The following is a 19,986-nucleotide window of genomic DNA, read 5'->3' on the forward strand; positions in this document are numbered from 1 at the left end:
ATTATGACGGTACCGGGAGAGCTTGGAGAGGTTGTACTTGGTGAAAAAAGTTCAAGAACCACTCATTTAGAAAATATGAAGTGTCAGCATTGGTATGACCAATACTGCCCCTGTAATTACTTGGTATTGGATCGATACTCAAATGTGTAGTATCGCCCAAAACTAATGTGAAGTATCCAAACAACAGAAGATTAAGTGCTTATTACATTTTAACAGACGTGTAGATAGGAACATGTTACAACAGAAAGTAACCAGGTTTTAACAGTAAAATGAACAAATAGATTACTAAAAGAAAATAATACAACTGGGAATAATGTTGTAATATGTTACTGCATATGTCAACAACTCAATTAGGAGCCTTTGTAACCTGTTTTAAAATCGTTCTATTACCACTTCTATGTTTGATATATCGCAATATAAATTTTAGGCCATATCGCCCATCCCTTGGTTTTCTTTTCCTTTGTATAATGTTGTAAAGAGTGGCGTGTTTGTCCCCCACAGTTCATACAACAACTTGGTTTTCCTTAGTACATGTAAACGTACTGAATGACCTAATGTGACTGAGCAAAGCTGGACGTTTCAAACGCACATGTTTGTCTTCTTGTGTCCTGCAGATGTCTGTCAGGAACATCATCTCCCTGAGCAACAGGAGCGGAGCTTCAAGATGGAGCAGGAGGAGCCACAGCCCCCCTACGTTAAAGAGGAAGACGAGGCTCCACAGACCCCTCACCTTAAAATGGAAGAGGAGGAACACAGCATCAGTCAGGAGGGAGAGCATCTTGAATGGTTGGAGGAGTTCCCAGTGACTGGTGTCCCTGTGAAGAGTGAAGGTGATGAGGTCAAAGGTGAGAGTGAGGAGAGGAGAGAGGCGGAGCCTCCAAGCAGCAGCTCACCTCAACACATGACAACAGAAGCTGATGGAGACCACTGTGGAGGATCACAAGCAGACAAGCTCTTAGCTCCACTATCAGATAGTGAGGACACAACGTCACACTCTCCTGACACTGATGATGAACACTCTAAAGATGATAAGACATGTCACACTGACAACACACACTTCACATGTTCTCTCTGCGACAAAACTTTCAGTTACCGTTCTTGTCTGAAAACCCACATGAGAGCACACACCGGAGAAAAACCTTATTCCTGCTCAGAATGTGGTAAATGTTTTGCACGAAAACATGTGTTAAAAGAACACACGCAAATACACACCGGAGAAAAACCTTTTTCCTGCTTAGTATGTGGTAAAAGTTTTGTACAAAGACACAATTTGAAAGTACACATGAGAATACACACCGGAGAAAACCTTTTTACCTGTTCAGTCTGTGGTAAAGACTTTGTGCAGAGACAGTATTTGAAAGTACACATGAGAATGCACACCGGAGAAAAACCTTTTCCGTGCTCAATCTGCGGTAAAGGTTTTGTAACGAGGCAAAATTTGAAAGTGCACATGAGGATACACACCGGTGAAAAACCGTATTCCTGTTCAAACTGCAACAAAGGCTTTTGTGACCGGTCAACACTCGTCAGACACATGAGAACACACACCGGAGAGAAAGTGTTGAGTTGCGATCTTTGTGGTGAAAGATTCTCTTATAAGTACCAGTGTAAGAAACACAAGTGTGCTGGTGAGAACAGCAGCAGCAAATGAAGATGCAGGATTCTAAATTAACTGTACAAAATATATATATATATATTTATATAACTTTGACTTCTTATCGACATCAGCACACATAACATGTGTGACATCATCGTTGTGTGCGTAACACAATTTACTTAATATCCTTTTACTATTTGTAGATTTGATGTTGTTAGGGATGTAACAGTATCAAAATCTCACGGTTAGATATCACGGTATTAAGGCCATGGTACAATACTATTGTGGTATATGTCCAAAAAAAAAAAAAGATTTAAAAATGGTAAATTGTGTAAAATGAAGTGTCGGAATGTTTAATTCAAAAAAACACTTATTGTAATAGAACACAAACATAATGCTTAAAGGTTCTAATCATATTTATTACTACAAACAAGTATTTTTAAGTGCAAATAATTGTGCAGGAATATCCACAGTTCCAAGCAAATATTTAAAAACATTACATTTTCGTGTCTTTAAAGTGACAATGTACACCTCCAGTGCAAAACACTAATGTTCACTTTAGTGTCTTTTAACTTTTACTTGATGAGGAGCAGTGTCCTCCACAGTGGACATGTTAATAGCAGTCTGGAATATGCTGTTTCTCAGAAAAGTTAACTAACAATCTAACTTTTAATAATGTAAAAACCTCACAAACTGATGTGTGTGAGCAGACGCAGAACGCAGACTTTCTTACCTCCGCCAAAGAGGTGATGTTTTCTGTTTGTTAGCAACATAACACAAAGAAAGAGATTCTGATTAAATGTCCTAAAAAAAACTATTCATCTTACCTACTACGTACACACTTCACTTCCTGCCTATGACGCCCCTACTTGGCCAGTCCCGCGCTGCGCAGAGGATTCTGGGAGATGTAGTTTATTTCAGAGTGCAAAGGAACCAAAATCCACTCACCAAGTTTTGATACCGTCACACGTTTATTCTAATTGTAAATGATTCCATGGATAAACTCCATTATGACATATACACATTTGTTCATACCTTTACTCTCATAAATCCCTCTTAGTTCATACTTACTGGTTCACATCTGAAACATCTTCTGGACCACTTTTAGAAGCATATTACGCTCTTTTGTAATATGAATATTATTTTGTGATTGATTTATATGTATGTCCTTTTTGCAATAAGCAATGTATGCTTCAGCAAAAGTTGGGTGCAATAAATGTATAGTTAATATTTGTTGAGTTTGTATTTTGTTATGGGCCTGCTGCAATGCAAGCAGCCCATATTATTATTGCTCATACTTCAAACGTTATCATTATTATGGGCCTGCTTGCATTGCAAGCGCCCATGTTATTATTGCTCATACTTCAAACTTAATCATCATTATGGGCCTGCTTGCATTGCGAGCACCCATATTATTATTGCTCATACTTCAAACTTTATCATTATTATGAGCCTGCTTGCATTGCAAGCGCCCATATTATTATTGCTCATACTTCAAACTTAATCATTATTATGGGCCTGCTTGCATTGCAAGCGCCCATGTTATTATTGCTCATACTTCAAACTTAATCATTATTATGGGCCTGCTTGCATTGCGAGCACCCATATTATTTTTGCTCATACTTCAAACTTTATCATTATTATGGGCCTGCTGCAATGCAAGCGCCCATTCACATGCTGTTAAGCAGCAGTGAATGGGCGCTTGCAATACAAGCAGCCCATATTATTATTGCTCATACCTCAAACTTTACTATTATAGTTCCGCACATTTCTCTTACGATTAATGCGAGACGGATCGGCCAACGAACCCCCACATATGTTATACGGTCGGAAAGGTCTCGGTCGCACCGATGGCGGACCTTTTAGTTGGGAACATTTCGTGTTACCATGGCGACGCTATTCACAAGTAAAATAAAAAAATAGACAGGTTCTCAATTAAATATGTCATTGGGGCCCCAAATCTCCCCCTGAAGAAAACCAGGGGTAGCTGAGTGATTAAAGCATCTTGCTCCCAATCAAAGAGAGCTGGGTTCAAATCCCAGTCAGCTTGATCAGTAAATTACCACAGCTCCAGAGTTTTCGTTCACCTCCATCGTAGTTTACTAAAACAGGTCCTCGATTATATTTGTCATTGGGGCCTGAAATCTAGGTCTGTGAGAGGCAGGATAGCTGAGTGGTTAACACCGTTGGCCCACCAAGCAAGGGCTACTGAGTTCTAATCCCAGTAAAGGGTTAGTGTTTTGTTTCACCATCATTGTGATTTAGTGAGACAGGTTCTCAATTAAATATGTCATTGGGGCCCGAAATATTGGCTCCAGAAAACTAGGGATAGCTGAGTGGTTAAAGCAGCAATCTCCCATTCAAAAAGGACTGGGTTCAAATCCCAGTCAGGTCACACAGTAACTAGGAAAGATCCAGCCAGAGGAATTCATCTTTTATATGGTAGTTTACTGAGACAGGTTCTCAATTAAATATGTCATTGGGGCCCGAAATCTCACTTTAAGAACACCAAGAAAAGGCTCAATGGTTAAAGCAGCTACCTCACAATCAAAGGGGACTGTGTTCAAATCCCAGTCCGATTGATCGGAAACTAGGAAAGGTGCAGCGGGAGGAGTTAAAGTTTTGTATAATAGTTTACTGAGACAGGTTCTCAATTAAATATGTCATTGGGGCCCGAAATCTAGGCTCCAACAGACCGCGGATAGCTGAATGGTTAAACAGCTAGCTCCCAATCAAAGGGCTCTGGGTTCAATCCCAGGCAGGTTGATCGGCTTGCCAAGCCAAAGTATGCAGGAGTGGGGACGCCGGACAGTGTGGGGGTGTTTCACCTCCCCCACACAGAGTAAAGCTAAGTGGTCGCTGGTTAATTAACTCATAGTTAAAAAGGTAAGTATGGGTAATACCAAATAGTCGATAGTCCAAAAGTCAAGGGTTAGCTCCTCCTGATGTGCTGAGGCTAAAGTTGGTAAGTGTACCATCGTAATTCCTAGGCTGGGATGGGCAGGAACATGGATAATTAATCATTGTGGGCGTTGACCAATCAGCTCTCCTCGGTCTGACTAATTGCAATTGGGTAACAAAAAAAAAGGAGAAACAATTCTAGTTGGATAAAGAATAAACCAAATAGAAAAAACAAATGGGAAACAATGAATAAAGGACAAGAATGAATAGAAGTAAAGTAACAATGGTGGAATAACTAAAGGAAGGCTACCATCTAATTTTTGATCATTATTCTAAAAAAAAGATGTTTTTCATATTTGTTTTTATTAACCTTATTTTTTAAATTATCCAATTATTAATTTTTAATTATGTCAATTAGTCTAGACCCAGGAGAGCTGATTGGTCAAATGCCTACAATGATTAATTATCCATGTTCCTATTCCCGCCCATCCCAGCCTAGGAATTAGGATGGTACACTTACCAACTTTAGCCTCGGCACACAGGAGTAGCTAACCCCCAAGGTTATCGACTACTATAGACTATTTATTAGTATTACCCGTACTTACCTTTTTAACTATAAGTTTATTAACCAGCTACCACTTAGCTTTACTCTGTGTGGGGGAGGTGAAACACCCCCACACTGTCCGGCGCCCCACTCCTGCATACTTTGGCTTGGCAAGCCGATTGACCTGGCTGGGATTGAACACAGAACCCTTTGATTGGGAGCTAGCTGTTTAACCAATCAGCTATCCGCGGTCTGCTGAGACTAGATTTCGGGCCCCAATGACATATTTAATTGAGAACCTGTCTCAGTAAACTATGATATAAAACTTTAACTCCTGCCACTTGAGGTTTCCAAGTTACTGATCGATCTGACTGGGATTTGAACCTAGTCCTCTTTGATTGGGAGCTAGCTGCTTTAACCACTCAGCTATCCTTAGTTTTCTTAAACAGAGGTTTCGGGCCCCAATGACATATTTAATTGAGAACCTGTCTCAGTAAACTATGATATAAAACTTTAACTCCTCCCACTGGAGCTTCCCTAGTTACCGCTCAACTTGACTGGGAATTGAACCCAGGACCCCTTCATTAGCAGTTACTGGTGTTAACCACTGAGCTACCTTGGGTCTTCCTAAGGACAAATTTCGGGCCACAATGACATATTTAATCATGAATCTGTCTGTGTAAATTATGATCGAGATGCGATAAAACACTAATAACTCTTCCAAGTGGAGTTTTGTAAGTTACCTATCAGTCCATCAGGGGGGTTCAAACCCAGAAGTAATTGTTGGGGGAGGCAACGGTTTTAATCACTCACCTATCCTGGGTCTTCTTGAGAGAAGATTCCGGGCATCAATGACAAATATAATTAGGGAACCCTGTTCCAGTTAAACTACAACGGAGGTGAAACCAAACTGAATACCAATCCACCCAACTGGGATTCAAACCCAGATATGTCACCTTGATGCCTCCAGCCAGAGTGCTGTAAGTTACACATCGACCCGACTGGGATACGAACACAGCACCCTACATTCCGAGTCAACCGTTTTAACCACTGAAGATTTTGTTCCAAACACAAATGTAATCAACGACTCCTGGCTCAATTACGTATGATGGAGTTGGGACAAAACACTGCCAACCACAGTGGGATTCAAACCTAGCACCCTTTCATCTGAGTCAACAGTTTTAAACACTGGGCTAACCCGGGTCTTGGGAAGAGAAGATGTTGTTCCATACACAAAGGTAAATGAGGACATCTTGCTCAGTAAAGTATGATGGAGGTGGAACAAAATACTGTCAACCAGACTGGGATTCAAACCCAGCACCCTTCATTCTAAGTCAACTGTCTTAACCACTGAGCTATTCTGGGTCTTGTGAAGGAAGAGTGTGTCAGAGAGTGTGAGTGTATATCTATAGTTATATTTTAATAAAGACGCTACTCATAAACAACAACAACAACAAACACGGCTGTAGATGCGAAGTGAAATCACAAAATGCAACCTTACCTGAGCAAAAACGAGGCATATTTATCCGGGAGAGTCTTGATACCAGGTTTCTTGACCCAGCCACACACAAATAAATTGTAGACCTCCATGCTAGTTTTGTCGTACAGAATGATGTCTGGAGCATCAGATAGTTCGACATGTCTGGGTACATAATCCTTGATATCACTCGACAAATCTATCTTTTTTGATAAAAGTATAGGGGTAAATTCCATTGCATAGTTCGATTTTTTTGCTTGTATCTGCTTTTAGTGGTAAGATCTAGGCCCCTTGCATACGCAGATAGTGCGCACTCTGTTTGCTGTGCGGTAGCCATGTTGGTTTTGGTGGCCCACCACTTCACTTAAATCCGTATAAAAGTCACATGACTGAATAGAACCTACACGAACCACAGGTTAAGAAACACTGGTCGAGGATAGGACGGCACTTTATTGTCATTGCACGTATAAAGTACAACAAAATTACATTTTCAGCACAGACCCTTTCAAGAGCAGCCATGCATTGTGCAGGGAAGACCGAACAGGAATGCTGGTGGGTGCCCCGTAAAGGTGGGAAAATGGTAAACATAGGGGCGGGGGAAGAAGAGAAAAAAGCAAGTCCCAAGCTAAACTCCAAGGGGGGTGGTTGCGTTTGGCTAGAGACCAGAATAAACCTCTATAGCAAAGCATATATACATACAGTATTAGGGCATACAACTCAAGACTTGCATGAGGGGGAAGGGTACGGGCATGCCAGCTGTTAGGGGTGCTGCTCCGTTTTCCATCAAACCATGTGGGGTGAAGCGTCAAAGGCAAGGCATGTATTTTACGTGGATACATATGTGTATATAAGCCTGCAGAGTGTCTCTGTTCTTTAGGAGAGTCTCGGAGCAACGACCAGGCCAGTTCACTAGCAGCCAGGGGGAAAAAAACTATCCAGATTAGAATGTTTGTGTTTGAGAAAGCCTATAAAACACATTTAAACATTACACTCAAATTGTCTATGTCCAGGTTTTCAAATTCATCATACTTCGTCATGCAGAGCAGAAGGCGTCCCCAAGATGTTGTCAAGTTTGCGATTTAGTCCAAACTCGGAGTTCTGCCCGCATCCTCCAATCATTCATGGCAGCTTCGGGGTACTTCGAACGGCTGCCAGGGTCTTCCAATTTGTCGACACTTACTCCTGTTGTCATGGCGTCAAATAGGTAGATATCTTCAACAGCCTTGACAGAAAAGGTCGCCAGAAAAGCGACACTTCTCATCTCCCAAGAGTCCGTCGTGCGTCCAGCAACAGCTGTTCGGTCTGGAGAGGCAGGTCCCTCCAACCCCGAACCGGAGATCTTGTAAATTTCGTTGAGAGATTTGAAAGATTTGAAAGAGCAATGCAAAAGAGGTTAGGAGAATTTTAAGACAAAACCAAGAAGCAGGCGGGAGAGATAAGGGAGATTGAAAGGGAGCGTCTGTTGATGAACTTGTTGATGCCTTTCATTTTGTGTTTTTTGGCCTTGAAGAGATGGTGCTCGTCTTCACCTTCGTCCTGTGCATCCTTTCCAGAATAATCTCATATACCCTTTTTATTGCACAGGGATTTTTTTGTATGAAGTGCTCTGACACTAAAAGCACCAAACTTTTCCAAGTACATTGGCTTCCAGCATGCAATATAACAAGTAAAGGCTCAAACCCATTCCAATATTTAAGTTATCTTTAATGGATCGCTGTGAATCAAAACTAAAATCACTGTATTCATCAATCAATCAATGTTTATTTATATAGCCCTAAATCACAAGTGTCTCAAAGGGCTGCACAAGCCACAACGACATCCTCGGTACAGAGCCCACATACGGGCAAGGAAAACTCACCCCAGTGGGACTTCGAGGTGAATAACTATGAGAAACCTTGGAGAGGACCGCATATGTGGGTAACCCCCCCTAGGGGAGACTGAAAGCAATGGATGTCGAGTGGGTCTGACATAATATTGTGAAAGTCCAGTCCATAGTGGATCTAACATAATAGTGAGAGGTATTCAACATTAAAATGCATCTAATGATTTCTTCTCCCACCTGTACCTAAAAGAAAATAAGGTGGGCTGGCTGGGTCCTAACTGGGTCCAGACTAAAATGCTTCGCAAGGCGTGCAGTAGACCTTTAGTGACTCTTTAGGAGTTCATCCAAGAAGGACTTCGAATAACGAACATTTATTCGCCATTGTGTGTTCTCATGTGTCTTTGCATATTACTTTTGTTGGAGAATCTTTCGTCGCACACTGAACAACTGAAAGGTTTTTCTCCCGTGTGCGTTCTCATGTGTGACCGCATTGTTCCCCTTTGAGAGAACTTTTTCCCACAGTCCGAGCAATTGAAAGGCTTTTCTCCCGTGTGTGTCCGCACGTGTCGACTCAAGTCACAGGTTCTAACAAAACCTTTTGAACAAACAGAACAACTATAGGGAGCGTCTCCTGTGTGTGTTCTCATGTGTGTTTGCATATCATTTTTGTTAGAGAACCTTTTGCCACACACTGAACAACTGAAAGGTTTTTCTCCCGTGTGTGATCTAATATGTGTTTGCATATTGCGTTTGTTAGAGAATCTTTTACTGCACACTGAACAACTGAAAAGCTTTTCTCCCGTGTGTGTTCTCATGTGTGACAGCATTGTTCCCCGTTGAGAGAACGTTTTGCCGCAGTTTGAGCAATTGAAAGGTTTTTCTCCTGTGTGAGTCCGCATGTGCAGAGTCAACTTAGAGTTCACCACAAAGCCTTTCGCGCACACAGAACAACTGAAAGGTTTTTCTCCCGTGTGCGTGCGCATGTGTGTTTGCATATTGCGTTTGTCAGAGAATCTTTTATCACAAACTGAACAACTGAAAATCTTTTCTCCAGTGTGTGTTTTCATGTGTGACAGCAATGTTCCGCTTTGAGAAAAACGTTTGCCACAGTTTGAGCAAGTGAAGGGTTTTTCTCCTGTGTGCGTTCTCATGTGTGACAGCAATGTTCCACTTTGGGAAAACCTTTTGCCGCAGTTTGAGCAAATAAAAGGTTTTTCTCCGGTGTGCGTCCGCATGTGTCGAGTCAAGTCAGCGTTTATAACAAAGCCTTTCGCACAAACGGTACAATTGTAGGGAGTTTCTCCTGTGTGTGTCCTCATGTGTTTTTGCATATTACTTTTGTTGGAGAATTTTTTATCACACGCTGAACAACTAAAAGGTTTTTCTCCGGAGTGTGATTCCATATTTACATTAACGGGTGACGTAGTGTCGTCACTATCTGATAGTGGAGCTAAGAGCTTGTCTGCTTGTGATCCTCCACAGTGGTCTCCATCAGCTTCTGTTGTCATGTGTTGAGTTGAGCTGCTGCTGGACGATTCCACATCTCTGTCCTCCTCATTTGGACTGTGAAGAAGCTGTGAGGACTCAGGTGGTTTGTCTTCATGGTCTTCAGTCTTCACAGAAATAATAGTCAGTGGAAACTTGGTGAGATCAGCCTCCTCCTGCCCTAGAAGACAATCTCCCTCCCGAGTGAGCCACAATTCCTCCTCTTCTTCTTTAAGGTGGGGGGGTTGCGGCTCCTCCTGCTTCAAAGTGGAGCTCCCCTCCAGCGACTTGGGAAACAGCTCTTGTTGACGACCAAACAGCTGCAGGAATTCTGCGGAACACAAACAAAACAAATACATTTGAACTCAGACATGTCATATATGAGGGAAGATTAATCACACCCTGAGTATAGAACGATCACTCTGTTCTAAGCTTGCCCAGCTTGTAGGATTAATGTGCACAATTTAATATCTCCGCCCGCACCTTCTCCTCTTTGTGCCGATAACACGGTGAGCCCGCTAGTCTCGCTACACCATCTAGGACAGAGCTGGGCAAATATTTGGACTAGGGGGCCACATTGAGAGAAAAACAATGTGTCTGCGGGGCCAATGTGTATGTGTGTATAAATACATTTAGCTGTAAAAATCTGCTGTAAAGTTGATTTTCACGGCAAAAACTGATTTTCACGGCAAAAACTGATTTTCAAGGCAAAAACTGATTTTCAAGGTAAAAACTGATTTTCAAGGTAAAAACGAATTTTCAAGGTAAAAGTTGATTTTCAAGGAAAAAACGAATTTTCAAGGTAAAAGTGGATTTTCAAGATAAAAGTTGATTGTCAAGGTAAAAACTGATTTTCAAGGTAAAAGTTGATTTTCAAGGTAAAAGTTGATTTTCAAGGTAAAAACTGATTTTCAAGGTAAAAGTTGATTTTCAAGGAAAAAACGAATTTTCAAGGTAAAAATTGATTTTCAAGGTAAAAACTGATTTTCAAGGTAAAAACTGATTTTCAAGGTAAAAGTTGATTTTCAAGGAAAAAACTAATTTTCAAGGGAGAAGTTAATTTTCAAGGTAAAAACTGATATTCAAGGTAAAAACTGATTTTCAAGGTAAAAGTTGATTTTCAAGGGATTTTCAAAGCAAAAACAGATTTTCAAGGTAAAAACTAATTTTCAAGGTAAAAGTTGAGTTTCAAGGTAAAAGTTGATTTTCAAGGCAAAAAAGGATTTTCAAGGCAAAAAATAATTTTCACGGTAAAAACAGATTTTCAAGGCAAAAAATGATTTTCAAGGTAAAAGTTGATTTTCAAGGAAAAAAACGAATTTTCAAGGTAAAAGTTGATTTTCAAGGAAAAAACGAATTTTCAAGGTAAAAGTGGATTTTCAAGGTAAAAGTTGATTGTCAAGGTAAAAACTAATTTTCAAGGTAAAAGTTGAGTTTCAAGGTAAAAGTTGATTTTCAAGGCAAAAAAGGATTTTCAAGGCAAAAAATAATTTTCAAGGTAAAAACAGATTTTCAAGGCAAAAAATGATTTTCAAGGTAAAAGTTGATTTTCAAGGAAAAAAACGAATTTTCAAGGTAAAAGTTGATTTTCAAGGAAAAAACGAATTTTCAAGGTAAGAGTGGATTTTCAAGGTAAAAGTTGATTGTCAAGGTAAAAACTGATTTTCAAGGTAAAAGTTGATTTTCAAGGTAAAAAAGGATTTTCAAGGCAAAAAATAATTTTCAAGGTAAAAACAGATTTTCAAGGCAAAAAATTATTTTCAAGGTAAAAGTTGATTTTCAAGGAAAAAAACGAATTTTCAAGGTAAAAGTGGATTTTCAAGGTAAAAGTTGATTGTCAAGGTAAAAACTGATTTTCAAGGTAAAAGTTGATTTTCAAGGTAAAAGTTGATTTTCAAGGTAAAAAATGATTTTCAAGGTAAAAGTTGATTTTCAAGGAAAAAACGAATTTTCAAGGTAAAAATTGATTTTCAAGGTAAAAACTGATATTCAAGGTAAAAACTGATTTTCAAGGTAAAAGTTGATTTTCAAGGGATTTTCAGGGTAAAAACTGATTTTCAAGGTAAAAATTGATTTTCAAGGTAAAAACTGATATTCAAGGTAAAAACTGATTTTCAAGGTAAAAGTTGATTTTCAAGGAAAAAACTAATTTTCAAGGGAGAAGTTAATTTTCAAGGTAAAAACTGATATTCAAGGTAAAACCTGATTTTCAAGGTAAAAGTTGATTTTCAAGGGATTTTCAAGGCAAAAACGGATTTTCAAGGTAAAAACTAATTTTCAAGGTAAAAGTTGAGTTTCAAGGTAAAAGTTGATTTTCAAGGCAAAAAAGGATTTTCAAGGCAAAAAATAATTTTCAAGGTAAAAACAGATTTTCAAGGCAAAAAATGATTTTCAAGGTAAAAGTTGATTTTCAAGGAAAAAAACGAATTTTCAAGGTAAAAGTTGATTTTCAAGGAAAAAACGAATTTTCAAGGTAAAAGTTGATTGTCAAGGTAAAAACTGATTTTCAAGGTAAAAGTTGATTTTCAAGGTAAAAACTGATTTTCAAAGTTGATTTTCAAGGAAAAAACGAATTTTCAAGGTAAAAGTTGATTTTCAAGGAAAAAAACGAATTTTCAAGGTAAAAGTTGATTTTCAAGGAAAAAACGAATTTTCAAGGTAAAAGTTGATTGTCAAGGTAAAAACTGATTTTCAAGGTAAAATTTGATTTTCAAGGTAAAAACTGATTTTCAAAGTTGATTTTCAAGGAAAAAAAGAATTTTCAAGGTAAAAGTTGATTTTCAAGGTAAAAGTTGATTTTCAAGGTAAAAGTTGATTTTCACGGCAAAAACTGATTTTCAAGGCAAAAACTGATTTTCAAGGTAAAAACTGATTTTCAAGGTAAAAGTTGATTTTCAAGGCAAAAACTGATTTTCAAGGTAAAAGTGGATTTTCAAGGTAAAAGTTGATTGTCAAGGTAAAAACTGATTTTCAAGGTAAAAACTGATTTTCAAGGTAAAAACGAATTTTCAAGGTAAAAGTTGATTTTCAAGGAAAAAACGAATTTTCAAGGTAAAAGTGGATTTTCAAGGTAAAAGTTGATTGTCAAGGTAAAAACTGATTGTCAAGGTAAAAGTTGATTTTCAAGGTAAAAGTTGATTTTCAAGGTAAAAACTGATTTTCAAGGTAAAAGTTGATTTTCAAGGAAAAAACGAATTTTCAAGGTAAAGATTGATTTTCAAGGTAAAAACTGATATTGAAGGTAAAAACTGATTTTCAAGGTAAAAGTTGAGTTTCAAGGTAAAAGTTGATTTTCAAGGCAAAAAAGGATTTTCAAGGCAAAAAATAATTTTCAAGGTAAAAACAGATTTTCAAGGCAAAAAATGATTTTCAAGGTAAAAGTTGATTTTCAAGGAAAAAAACGAATTTTCAAGGTAAAAGTTGATTTTCAAGGAAAAAACGAATTTTCAAGGTAAAAGTTGATTGTCAAGGTAAAAACTGATTTTCAAGGTAAAAGTTGATTTTCAAGGTAAAAACTGATTTTCAAAGTTGATTTTCAAGGAAAAAACGAATTTTCAAGGTAAAAGTTGATTTTCAAGGAAAAAAAAACGAATTTTCAAGGTAAAAGTTGATTTTCAAGGAAAAAACGAATTTTCAAGGTAAAAGTTGATTGTCAAGGTAAAAACTGATTTTCAAGGTAAAATTTGATTTTCAAGGTAAAAACTGATGTTCAAAGTTGATTTTCAAGGAAAAAACGAATTTTCAAGGTAAAAGTTGATTTTCAAGGTAAAAGTTGATTTTCACGGCAAAAACTGATTTTCAAGGCAAAAACTAATTTTCAAGGTAAAAACTGATTTTCAAGGTAAAAGTTGATTTTCAAGGCAAAAACTGATTTCCAAGGTAAAAGTGGATTTTCAAGGTAAAAGTTGATTGTCAAGGTAAAAACTGATTTTCAAGGTAAAAACTGATTTTCAAGGTAAAAACGAATTTTCAAGGTAAAAGTTGATTTTCAAGGAAAAAACGAATTTTCAAGGTAAAAGTGGATTTTCAAGGTAAAAGTTGATTGTCAAGGTAAAAACTGATTTTCAAGGTAAAAGTTGATTTTCAAGGTAAAAGTTGATTTTCAAGGTAAAAACTGATTTTCAAGGTAAAAGTTGATTTTCAAGGAAAAAACGAATTTTCAAGGTAAAGATTGATTTTCAAGGTAAAAACTGATATTGAAGGTAAAAACTGATTTTCAAGGTAAAAGTTGATTTTCAAGGGATTTTCAAGGTAAAAACTGATTTTCAAGGTAAAAGTTAATTTTCAAGGTAAAAATTGATTTTCAAGGTAAAAATTGATTGTCAAGGTAAAAACTGATTTTCAAGGTAAAAGTTGATTTTCAAGGTAAAAGTTGATTTTCAAGGTAAAAACTGATTTTCAAGGTAAAAGTTGCTTTTCAAGGAAAAAAATAATTTTCAAGGTAAAGATTGATTTTCAAGGTAAAAACTGATATTCAAGGTAAAAACTGATTTTCAAGGTAAAAGTTGATTTTCAAGGGATTTTCAAGGTAAAAACTGATTTTCAAGGTAAAAGTTAATTTTCAAGGAAAAAACTAATTTTCAAGGTAAAAATTGATTTTCAAGGTAAAAATTGATTTTCAAGGTAAAAACTGATATTCAAGGTAAAAACTGATTTTCAAGGTAAAAGTTGATTTTCAAGGGATTTTCAATGTAAAAACTGATTTTCAAGGTAAAAGTTGATTTTCAAGGAAAAAACTAATTTTCAAGGGAGAAGTTAATTTTCAAGGTAAAAACTGATATTCAAGGTAAAAACTGATTTTCAAGGTAAACGTTGATTTTCAAGGGATTTTCAAGGCAAAAACGGATTTTCAAGGTAAAAACTAATTTTCAAGGTAAAAGTTGAGTTTCAAGGTAAAAGTTGATTTTCAAGGCAAAAAAGGATTTTCAAGGCAAAAAATAATTTTCAAGGTAAAAACAGATTTTCAAAGCAAAAAAATGATTTTCAAGGTAAAAGTTGATTTTCAAGGAAAAAAACGAATTTTCAAGGTAAAAGTTGATTTTCAAGGAAAAAACGAATTTTCAAGGTAAAAGTTGATTGTCAAGGTAAAAACTGATTTTCAAGGTAAAAGTTGATTTTCAAGGTAAAAACTGATTTTCAAAGTTGATTTTCAAGGAAAAAACGAATTTTCAAGGTAAAAGTTGATTTTCAAGGTAAAAGTTGATTTTCAAGGAAAAACTGATTTTCAAGGTAAAAACTTATTTTCAAGGGATTTTCAAGGTAAAAACTGATTTTCAAGGTAAAAACTGATTTTCAAGGTAAAAACTGATTTTCAAGGGATTTTCAAGGTAAAAACTGATTTTCAAGGCAAAAACTGATTTTCAAGGTAAAAACTGATTTTCAAGGCAAAAACTGATTTTCAAGGCAAAAACTGATTTTCAAGGTAAAAACTGATTTTTAAGGTAAAAACTGATTTTCAAGGCAAAAACGGATTTTCAAAGCAAAAATGAATTTTCAAGGCAAAAACTGATTTTCAAGGTAAAAACTGATTTTCAAAGCAAAAGTTTATTTTCAAGGTAAAAGTTGATTTTCAAGGTAAAAGTTGATTTTCAAGGTAAAAGTTGATTTTCCAGGCAAAAAATGATTTTCACTGCAAAAAATAATTTTCAAGGTAAAAACAGATTTTCAAGGCAAAAAATGATTTTCAAGGTAAAAGTTGATTTTCAAGGAAAAAACAAATTTTCAAGGTAAAAGTTGATTTTCAAGGAAAAAACTAATTTTAAAGGTAAAAGTTGATTTTCAAGGTAAAAGTTGATTTTCAAGGTAAAAACTGATTTTCAAGGTAAAAGTTGATTTTCAAGGTAAAAACTGATTTTCAAGGTAAAAGTTGATTTTCAAGGTAAAAACTGATTATCAAGGCAAAAACTGATTTTCAAGGTAAAAACTGATTTTGAAAGTAAAAGTTGATTTTCAAGGTAAAAACTGATTCTCAAGGTAAAAACTGATTTTCAAGGTAAAAACTGATTTTGAAAGTAAAAGTTGATTTTCAAGGCAAAAACTGATTATCAAGGCAAAAACTGATTTTCAAGGTAAAAACTGATTTTGAAAGTAAAAGTTGATTTTCAAGGCAAAAACTGATTTTCAAGGTAAAAACTGATTTTCAAGGCAAAAACTGATTTTCAAGGTAAAAACTGATTTTCAAAGTAAAAGTTGATTTTCAAGGTAAAAACTGATTTTCAAGGCAAAAACTGATTTTCAAGGTAAAAGTTGATCTTGGGTCCCTTTTTTTTCAGGAACACTAACACCAAAAGTCACAATGTCTTGTTATGATACATTCATCCTCTGCTGTTGCCATTTCTAATATAAAGTAGTGTAAAGTTCTTACTTATATCTGTCAGTAAACTCCCCATGAAAGCGCTAAAACATACCGGTGTAGTGAGTTTACATTATTCACCCAAGGAACTTTAGTTATTAGAGAGTTCCGGTCGGACGGCTTTTCACGAGACACATTTCCGGCGTTGTTGTTGCACTAGTGAGCCACGGATGAGGAGATGCTGCTCCGTTATTGATTAAAGTAAAGTCTGAATGTCATTAAAACAGTTAGCTCCATCTTTTGACACTTCTTCCACTCCCGTCCTTGCACGCTACACCGCTACAACAAAGATGACGGGGAGAAGACGCTGGCAAAGGTGAGCCACGTAAATAAGACCGCCCACAAAACGGCGCATCCGGAAGCGACTGTCAGAAAGCGGCTTGAAGATGATCTGTAAAACATCATCTATGCAACATTTTGACCAAAGAACCACCATTACATGTTATGTAGACCAGTGGTCCCCAACCTTTTTGTACTTGCGGACCGGTCAATGCTTCAAAATTTGTCCCACGGACCGGGGGGGGGGGGGGGGGGGGGGGGGGGGGGAGGTTGTGGGTAGTAAAAAAAAAAAAAAAGTTTTTCTTTCTTTATGACAAAAAATATATATATATATACAAATTTTTGTCATAAAGAAATACAATCATGTGTGCTTACGGACTGTATCCCTGCAGACTGTTTTGATTTATATTGATATATAATGTATATATTGTGTTTTTTATGTTGATTTAATTTAAAAAAAAAAAAAAAGTTAACTTCTTGTGCGGCCACGGACCGGTACCGGGCCGCGGCCCAGTGGTTGGGGACCACTGATGTAGACCACAAGGAAGTCTTTTACTTTTAGAAAAATAAATAAATATTATTACTCCTTTAATGCGCCTTATATCCGGTGCGCCTTTTGAATGAAAATAGACCTGAATAGACCCGCTCACCGGCAGTGCGCCTTATAATCCGGTGCGCCCTATGGTCCGGAAAATACGGTACTATTTATAATAAAATGTACCGGCATAGCTCGTAATACCGGTATACTGCCCAGCCTGACTAATAACCCAGCAATTACATTGTTGATGCTTAAAATAAGCTTTTTTTTTTTTAAATGGTCTTATTAAAAATCAAGTATATCTCCACCCTGGATGTTTTAAATGATATGTGGATGTTGTGCTTACTTGTACTGTGATGAAGCTGTGAGGACTCAGGTGGTTTGTCTTCATGCTCTTCAGTCTTCACAGAGACAACAGTCAGTGGAAACTTGGTGAGATCAGCCTCCTCCTGCCCTACAAGACACTCTTCCTCCTGGGTGATCCACACTTCCTCCTCTTCCTCTTTAATGTGGGGGGACTGTGGTTCTCCTGTTTCTCCTTGATATGTGCAGTTGGTTCCTCGTCTTCCTCTTTAAAATGGGGGCGCTGTGGATCCTCCTGCCTCAAAGTGCAGCTTCTCCCCAGCGGCTGAGCGGGACCTTCTTGACGTCCAGCCAGCTGCTGGACGTCTGAAGGACAAAACAAAACAAGCCCATTTTAACTCAGACATGGTAAATATTATGTAGTCCATTAAATAAACATTTTTGTAGATTGTGATGGGAATACGTAGAACGTACAGTACAGGCCAAAAGTTTGGACACACCTTCTCCTTCAGTTTTTTATTTTTATTTCGTGACTATTTACATTGTAGATTGTCACTGAAGGCATCACAACTATGAATGAACACATGTGGAGTTATGTACTTAACAACAAAAAAGGTGAAATAACTGAAAACATGTTGTATCCAATCCAATCCACTTTATTTATATAGCACATTTACACAACAAGAATGTTTCCAAAGTGCTGCACAGCCATGTTAAAAACAATATTAAAAACAATATTAAAAACTATATTAAAAACAATATTATGCTACACCAATGACTGAATAAAAACAAAGAATAAATGAATAGAAAACCAATACAGAGACAATATAAAAAATAAATATGATTAAAAACGATTTTAAAGGGTGAAACCAATTAAAACAGTAAAATAGACATCAAAATTTATAACCCTAACCCTAACCACACAGGACAACAGAGGACAGAAGACCACACAACTCACGTAGTGTTAAAAGCCAAAGAATAAAAGTGGGTCTTTAGACGAGACTTAAAACACTCCACTGTGGGAGCAGTTTGAACATGGAGGGGCAGAGTGTTCCAGAGTTTAGGGCCGACCACAGAGAAGGCCCTGTCTCCCCTGGTTTTAAGTCTCGTCCTGGGCACCACGAGCTGGAGCTGGCTCTCGGACCTCAGAGCGCGCGCAGGAGTGTAAATTTGGATGAGGTCCGAGATATACTGAGGTGCCAGTCCATGTAAAGCTTAAAAACAAACAGCAAGGATTTAAAATCAATTCTAAAATGAACAGGGAGCCAGTGCAAACTCCGAAGAATTGGGGTTATATGCTCACGTTTCCTGGCCCCTGTTAAAAGTCGTGCTGCCGCGTTCTGGACTATATATGCAAGTTCTTCAAAATAGCCACCCTTTGCTCTGATTACGGCTTTGCACACTCTTGGCATTCTCTCCATGAGCTACAAGCACACCAGTGAAGTGAAAACCATCTCAGGTGACTACCTCTTAAAGCTCATCGAGAGAATGCCAGAAGTGTGCATATATGTGAGTATAGTGTGAGTATATTTGATTAGTATTAGCGATGTCCGATAATATCGGCCTGCCGATAAATGCTTTAAAATGTAATATTGGAAATTATCGGTATCGTTTTTTTTAATTATCGGTATCGGTTTTTATTTGTATTTATTTTTTTATTAAATCAACATAAAACACAAGATACACTTACAATTAGTGCACCAACCCAAAAAACCTCCCTCCCCCATTCACACTTATTCACACAAAAGGGTTGTTTCTTTCTGTTATTAATATTCTGGTTCCTACACTATATATCAATATATATCAATACAGTCTGCAAGGGATACAGTCCGTAAGCACACATGATTGTGCGTGCTGCTGGTCCACTAATAGTACTAACCTTTAACAGTTAATTTTACTCATTTTCATTCATTACTAGTGTCTATGTAACCATTTTTATATTGTTTTACTTTCTTTTTTATTGAAGAAAATGTTTTTAATTTATTTATCTTATTTTATTAATTTTTTTTTAAGATGACCTTATCTTCACCATACCTGGTTGTCCAAATTAGGCATAATAATGTGTTAATTCCACGACTGTATATATCGGTATCGGTTGATATCGGTATCTGTAATTAAGAGTTGGACAATATCGGAATATCGGATATCGGCAAAAAGCCATTATCGGACATCCCTAATTAGTATGTTTTTTCTTCTTCTAATCAGCCTGACCTAAGCCTTGATATTAATCTCTGTGATTAATACGTGGTTTCATACTGTATCATTCGACAAGGTTTATCCTGTTAAACTGTAAGTAGGTTAGATATAATTACCGAATACGATTTAAAAAAAAAAAAGTTAGATCACTAATTCAGTGTTGGTATCTGAGTCAGAAAGTTGGGTTTTAAAGTAAACATTTTTAAGAACCTCTGATCTACGACACGCTGAAGGAAAGTCAGTCACCTTTATATTCTTTTCATAAATCAAGTGTTGACTACTTTGCTTATTGAAAGATGATTGACAATAAAAGTTTACTTTCACTCATTGATGCATGTAGGTGAGAATCAGGAAGTGAAATTAGCCATGAAACTATGAATTATATTGATTACAATGTAAAATATATTTGGTGACTGTGTGAGTTTTGTGTAAACATGTTGATACACATTGTTACACACTGAGAGGAACATCAACCTCTCATAAATATTGTGT

General features: G+C 37.0%; 2 protein-coding genes across 5 annotated transcripts in view; one reads left to right on the plus strand and one right to left on the minus strand.

The window, feature by feature from the left end:
- The window catches only part of LOC133640611 (gastrula zinc finger protein XlCGF57.1-like), a 107,583-nt gene that overhangs the window by 10,406 nt on the left and 77,191 nt on the right, over positions 1-19,986 (plus strand). The window contains exon 3 of one of the 2 annotated variants that reach the window (XM_062034131.1): positions 615-2,757. The exons of the other annotated variant lie outside the window; for it this stretch is intronic. Within the exon in view, the coding sequence (XP_061890115.1) occupies positions 615-1,651 (1,037 nt within the window). The 3' untranslated portion in view covers positions 1,652-2,757. Of the gene's footprint in view, positions 1-614; positions 2,758-19,986 lie in introns of those variants that run through there. 2 annotated transcript variants of the gene reach the window in all.
- Positions 8,305-19,986, minus strand: part of LOC133640709 (gastrula zinc finger protein XlCGF57.1-like) — a 12,190-nt gene continuing 508 nt past the window's right edge. Inside the window, exons 2-3 of one of the 3 annotated variants that reach the window (XM_062034280.1) lie at positions 17,342-17,637; positions 8,305-10,157 (exon numbers count right to left, since the gene is read on the minus strand). In XM_062034280.1, coding sequence (XP_061890264.1) covers positions 8,713-9,849 — 1,137 coding nt within the window. In that variant the 5' untranslated portion in view covers positions 9,850-10,157; positions 17,342-17,637 and the 3' untranslated portion in view covers positions 8,305-8,712. Of the gene's footprint in view, positions 10,158-17,341; positions 17,665-19,986 lie in introns of all 3 variants that reach the window. The other 2 variants (XM_062034279.1, XM_062034281.1) reach the window with 2 other exon arrangements.

Source organism: Entelurus aequoreus, linkage group LG23, assembly GCF_033978785.1.
Source record: "Entelurus aequoreus isolate RoL-2023_Sb linkage group LG23, RoL_Eaeq_v1.1, whole genome shotgun sequence".
Lineage (NCBI taxonomy): Eukaryota > Metazoa > Chordata > Actinopteri > Syngnathiformes > Syngnathidae > Entelurus > Entelurus aequoreus.